General features: G+C 38.2%; 1 protein-coding gene across 1 annotated transcript in view; it reads right to left on the bottom strand.

Annotated features, from left to right (window-relative positions):
• Positions 1-203: 203 nt before the first annotated feature.
• The window catches only part of LOC132095161 (enhancer of polycomb homolog 2-like), a 15,146-nt gene continuing 8,583 nt past the window's right edge, over positions 204-6,766 (bottom strand). Inside the window, exons 9-14 of the mRNA XM_059499955.1 lie at positions 6,013-6,152; positions 5,565-5,866; positions 2,651-2,772; positions 1,883-2,025; positions 1,347-1,631; positions 204-1,106 (exon numbers count right to left, since the gene is read on the bottom strand). Coding sequence (XP_059355938.1) covers positions 1,034-1,106; positions 1,347-1,631; positions 1,883-2,025; positions 2,651-2,772; positions 5,565-5,866; positions 6,013-6,152 — 1,065 coding nt within the window. The 3' untranslated portion in view covers positions 204-1,033. The remainder of the gene's footprint in view (positions 1,107-1,346; positions 1,632-1,882; positions 2,026-2,650; positions 2,773-5,564; positions 5,867-6,012; positions 6,153-6,766) is intronic.

The following is a 6,766-nucleotide window of genomic DNA, read 5'->3' as shown; positions in this document are numbered from 1 at the left end:
TTCGGGCTGAACTCCGACCTCGGAGCCCTCCCTCTGCACAGCACGCCAAATACGCATTAAACTTTACCCCCTCAATTGTATGTAAGTGTGAACTCGTGAAACACTGTAAAAACAAAACATGTACGTCTGAGTTATCATAACTGAAATGTGATTGTTGACAGGCAGATGTGGTAGTAGATTCACTCATTTAATTAAAAAGGCCATTTGAAAACAGGACATTTATTTGAAGACACTGGACTGAGGATGTATAAATTTCAGCATTTATAAACAAGATGGCTGACAGCATTTGTGCCCTGTAGAGTTTAATTTCAATACAACAGCAGTCAGAACCCTGAACAGCTCCTTCAACACTGGTTAACCAGTAACGGCTGAAGACAAATGACATGAGGGCTTCCATCAGAAGATTAGAATGTAAATGCCAAAATGAAGATCTTCTGCTCGATTTCTCATAAGCACATTCTGACGAAGTCCATTGGTCTCCAGAATTAACATACCATTCTTGTTAAGACAAGGAGAGGAAGGCAAGAAAATAAACCAATTAAAAATGGTTGATATTTCGAGAGGGAAGATCACCCCTTTTCAAAGTACGTATCTGTGAAACCAAATTTAGCTTTCTTCTTCCTATAAAGAAACAAGCACAAAGCATGGTAAACTAGCTACGTCTGCATTTTGTGGTCACAAAATTGGATTTATTTGTACGAGATACAAAAATGTAAACGTTGCAAAATAAATAGTTAAAACAAGTGACACAGGACCTATATTCATGCTCATGATCCCAACATGAACTGATGCACTTGACTTGCTTGCATTTTCAAGTGCAAAAGCATGATGACAAAAACAATCTAGGATTCAAGTAACAGAAATGACAGACTAATGATACAAATATACTATTTTACAAGGTAGTGATAATTCCCAATTTTACAAAATGTACACTTATAATATTGACAAATTTCTTAATATTTTGATATGCTGTTATTGGGTATAGGTTGGTGTAGAAGCTCACAGCACTGCAGTCTCTGTGTTTTTGGATGGGCTATGTGACCTCCATGGCGACTGTGGTCTCTGATAATCCATTGAGAGCCAGTCTCTCTGGTTCGTGATTCTCTCTGCAATAGCAATAGAATGTATGATATATTAAACTTTTCAGTCTATATTTGAAATTGAAAGATACAATAAACTAGATTTTTTTTCTCTAGATTTTAAACAATATATGTATTCAGCAAGGATGCATTAGGGATGCCACTACTGTCACTTTTGCTAATTTTTATTTTTTTTACTTAAAAAAACAAAACAAAAAGGAAATAAGCTAAAGTGCATAAGAATAAGCATTGTGTCTGGGTTCAGACCTGGCAACGTCGATGGCACTAGTGGGGGTGACTTTGGGTACCCGGTCCAGACTCCTAGCAACACTGGCCAACTTTAAGGCTGAGGGTGAAGGGGCACACAGGCGTGCACCGTGGTGCGTTTGGGCAGGTGACACAGCGCTCACGGTGCTCAGGTGCCCATGGCCGTGAGGCAGAGACTGAGGGACGGGCAGCTGTGGGCTAGATGCATTCGTCATCCGCACTAAAGAGCCTGACTCACCACCACCTCCACTCTGTACAGAACGGTTCAATTTGGCTTGTCTAAAGCTTCCTGCAGGAGACAGAAGAATCATTTCAATAATCAATTTAAGTAATCAAATATGCTTAATTTTCTTTAAATTAACCACCAAACAAAGAGTATTATATAAGTCTCCAAATAAATGTGGTTCTCATTAACAGTTTTGTTATTATTCCCCACTAAGTTATATAGTATAGCATTTTTATTTGTAAAATATTGGGAATAAAACAATGCATCAGAACTAATGAAAATTTTAGTTTTCAATGACATGAGGTTTCACTTGCCTGAATTGGGAAGAACGCCATTGACACTAGCCATCTGGGGCCTGTTTTCATTGTTGGGGGTGTTGATCACAGCAGAGGCAGCAAAGTGTGCACTAGCCGAGTCCAGAGTCTTAGACTTGCAGTCAGATGACACCGTGTTCTGTAGAAGAAATATAGAAATAAACTGTTTTGAATGAATTCATAGGGCGCATTCCAAATGGAAGTGAGTATCCCTATGCCCTACTCCCTTCAAAGGACAGAGCCCTTGAAGTGTGTTCTTTGAAGGGTGTAGGGCATTACTGTCTCATATAAGCTTTAGGAAATCACTTGTTATTATTATTATTATTTTATTCAAATGTTGTCTAATTGTGTCATTTAATACTAATATTTTTCAAACTACACATGCTTACACTACCATCTTAATATTTCTGATGAGAAATATTTTTTATTACATTAAAATAAAGACTCATTCAATTAGCCTATTTTACTTATGTTAGTGTCTTTTTTTTTTTTTTAATGTGTCGCAAAATCTTATAACTGAAGATCACACATCAGATTAAATCACAAGCTGAAATCACTTCCGTGAAGAGACCATCACATGTTCCCTTTGCTAACGGACTTCTGGAAGAGATTCGGTTGATCACTTTAGTTTGGAACGTCCCAACAAATGCCCTTCCTAAAGTGCCCTTCAAGTGTGCAAAAAAGTTGAATTTGCCCATGATTACCGAACAGAATGGGGGTGAGGTTTAGCACCATAATGACTGTCATTTAGTGTATAGACTCACAGGCAGGTGTGTGTGCAGCTCTGGTGCGGTCGAGTTCTGCTGGAGTTCCTGCTGCTGTAACTGTTTGTGCATCTGAACCAGCTGCTGCTGATGGGAGTGAAACTGTTCTTCTGTGAATCCACCTGCATTTGCAAGATATACAGCAAAAATTTATGTGCTACAGATTTAAAGAACTTTATAGCAGCAATTTCATTTTATTCCGCTAGGTGGCAGTAAGGTAACTGATGTACTACATAAACCATCACAACATTTATGTACCACTTCTTCAGCAAAGATGCAATAAATGGGAAGAAAATTGTGACAGTAAAAACATGTATAACTGCTACAAAGGTTTTAAAAGAAATTCTATTCTTTTGAACTTTTTGTTCTTCAATGATTCATGAGGAAAAAATTATATGTTTTGACAAAGTGACAAGGTATTTCAACATTAATAATGATATAAATGTTTCTGGCGCACCAAGTCAGAATATTAGAATGATTTCTGAGGAGTCATGTGACTGAGGACTGGAACAATAACCGCTGAAAATATAGCTTTGCCATATCAGGAATAATCGTATTTTAAAATATACAAAATTAGACCTAAAATATTTTAAAATAGAAATTATATATTTCAAATTGTAATAGTATTTCAGAATATCACTGGTTTTACTATATTTCTGATCAAATAAATGCAGTCTTGGTGAGCTTAAAGGGATAGTTCACCCAAAAATGAAAATTATGTCATTAATGACTCGCCCTCATGTCGTTCCAAACCAGTGAGACCTCCGTTCATCTTCGAAACACAGTTTAAGATATTTTAGATTCAGTCCGAGAGCTTTACTGTCCCTCCAATGAAACTGTGTGTATGGTATACTGTCCATGTCCAAAAGGGTAAGAAAAGTAATTCAAGGAGTAATTCATTTACTCAAACAGTACACTGACTGAACTGCTGTTAAGAGAGAACTGAAGATGAACACCGAGCCGAGCCAGATAACGAACAAAAGATTGACTCTTCTCGAGTCAAGAACCAGTTGCATCGGTTTTCAGATCACCAGTAGTGATGGGAAGTTTTGTGCGAACCGTTTCTTTCGGACAGTTCGATTCAATAAACCGCTTGACAAAAAACGGTTCACCAGTTCTTTTGCGCTCGACGTAATGACGTCATTGGCGATGATTGCCCTTGATTCAAGCCTTTGGTTTCCCCGCGATCATAACATTAGCACAGAATCAGTTCGGTTCAGATGCAACCAGTTCAGTTCAGACGCTCTGTGTGTCATTATGCTTCATGCTGAATCATGCATTGCGCAGTATCATCAGCTCCTCGAATCGGATGCGTCCGACAGAAACGGTTCTTGACTCGAGAACGAGTCAGTCTGTTGTTCGTTATCTGGCTCGGCTCGGTGTTCATCTTCAGTTCTCTCTTTTCACATCAATTCAGTCAGTGTACTGTTTGAGTAAATGAATTACTCTGGGATATTGGTTTGTTTGAACTCAGAGGCAGTGTCAGCCACATTAAAAAAGTTAACAGCTTAAGTCATTTGTGGATTAATACTTATTGGATACGCGAAAAGTTTCAAACGATTCAGTTTGATTTGGTAAACTGGTTCAAGAAGATCCGGTTACATCGAGTGATTCGTTCGCGAACCGGATATCACAAACTGCTTTGTTTTGAACGCGCTCAAAAAAGACCCGGAAGAGAAGACAATGCTGAATAAAGTCATAGTTTTTGCTATTTTTGGAACAAAATGTATTTTCGATGCTTCAACAAATTCTAATAGACCTTCTGATGTCACATGGACTACTTTGAAGATGTTTTTATTACCTTTCTGGACATGGACAGTATACCATGCACACACTTTCATTGGAGGTACAGTAAACCTCTCGGACTGAATCTAAAATATCTTAAACTGTGTTCCGAAGATGAACGGAGGTCTCAAGGGTTTGGAACAACATGAGGGTGAGTCATTAATGACATAATTTTCATTTTTCGGTGAACTAACCCTTTAAGAGGCTTGAAATAAATGAATAAGAAACGTTACTGACTTTTAACAGCAGTAAACATGTAATAAGGATCAACATTGCACTTAGCAATTGAATGTAAATATGTGTAATTATGTAATTTTGTTTGTTAAATGACAACAGATTCAAGGAATTATGCCGTGGCAAAAAAAGATTCAAGGTAAAAAAAATTGCATAAATGCACTGGAAGGGCTAAACACAACTGAAGTGATGTGACATACAGCCAAGTATGACAACCCTACACATTGCGAGTAAATCACTCGCATATGTGACTAAATGATGTCGAATATTAGCCAATGGCTAATAAATTCTCAGATTTAACTTCCCAGTATGTTTGTTGGAGGCTCCATTTTACTGTTACACATTTATTTTATTGTAGATTTTCATTCTCATCTGTTGACATCCATTTATTGCATAACCGATGAGGGTTTAAGTGATTAATTACTAAGTGCTGCATTTTGACACATTTTTGTATATTTTACCATTTAGGTGCTAAAAGATGACTTTACATTATGTGTTCTGTTACATCCCTGAGCACATGCACAGAAATCCTCCCAAAGAACAGCGCAAGTTCTCGCTCCTGCTTTTAAAAACAAGTGCAAAAGTCATGCAACATGATTTTACTGATTTGCACGTCAAATTGGGCTTTTCAAATAATCAAATAATTGATTTATCTTGTATTGTATTTTCATAATCATTGGAGGCTGAAATCAAAATCGTATTTTGATTAATTGCACAGCTCTAATGCATAGTGCACTATCATGTATCAGGGAAGTGCAGAAATAACCAAAATCAATTGGCAAGCCACATTACAAATAACTGACAGGCCAGATTTGTTGAAAAAACCCTGGACTAAACTGAAAGTTACAATTTAGTTCAATAACATTCTGAATCCTGTTCAGCTCAGATGCCTCACCTGAAACACGGTTAGAGAGCGGCGGTGCTCCACCTTTTTCCACCTGCGGAGTCACTTTCTTGTCTTCACCCTTTGTGTTCTCCTGCAGCAGCCGAGGGCGGAAAAACTTCCACCTGCAGGCCTGGATGTCACTCAGGAGCTGAGTCAGTGAGCGCTGAGGGCTTGATCTTGAGTTGTGAGAGTTCGTGTTTGTGTGGACGGGGACGTCAGGCACAATAGAGTCAGTGGAGGGATAAAACATGTCAGGGTCCAGATGCCTGAGGGCACGGTCCAGATCTGATGAGGTGCGATCCAAAACAACCCTGATGGATTACAACAGGATTACTACTAATCTGAACTAAATCAATTCACACCACACACTGTCTCTACAGTGACTCAGACTTCATTACAGAATTTTTATGAAAGATGAAAGGGAAAATGAGAAACTGTAAATAGAAGAGTAACATACCTGCCACCTCTGCCCACCCTCCCGTGAGCCACTGCGATGCAGCGTCTGGGCACAGAGAGAGCGGTGAGACAGTTCGGCTGCCACAGTCGCTCCTGACCCGTCTGCTGCCTGTGAGGAGAGCAGCTCTGATCCACCAGCGGCTGAGGAAACACACCACACACTTAACAAATGGCAAAGGAAACGACCAAAAGCCTAATAATATGCATCTCTGTCACTATAAAAGCGAGTATACCATAGTCTACGACATATAGAAACAACTACCGTATTTTCTGGACTATAAGTCACACTTTTTTCATAGTTTGGCTGGTCCTGCGACTTATAGTCAGGTGTGACTTATTTATCAAAATGAATTTGACATGAACCAAGAGAAATGAACCAAAAGAAAACATTACCGTCTACAGACGCCAGAGGGCGCTCTATGCTGCTTAGTGTTGTCACGATACCAAAATTGTTTCGATACCGATACCTAGTCAAGAATTGCGATTTCGATACTTTTCCTGAAAGGGAAAATACACTCTCAAATATCATTGCTGTGCTTTATTTTAAAACCAGGACAACATTCTAATCATATAACACACTAATAAATGAACATATGAACAGCAGATATATTAAACATGTGAACAAAATATGAAATATCAAAATATAAAAAATAAATTTTTTATAAATTTATCTTGATTCTGAACTTTTAATAAAAATATGAACAGCGATTATATTAAACAATGTTTCGGAACTCAGAAGATTAAACGTCAAAAGA

This window comes from Carassius carassius, chromosome 19, assembly GCF_963082965.1.
Source record: "Carassius carassius chromosome 19, fCarCar2.1, whole genome shotgun sequence".
Taxonomy (NCBI): domain Eukaryota; kingdom Metazoa; phylum Chordata; class Actinopteri; order Cypriniformes; family Cyprinidae; genus Carassius; species Carassius carassius.
The sequence above is the reverse complement of the archived record's forward strand: the minus strand, read 5'-3'. Positions and strand labels throughout refer to the sequence as shown.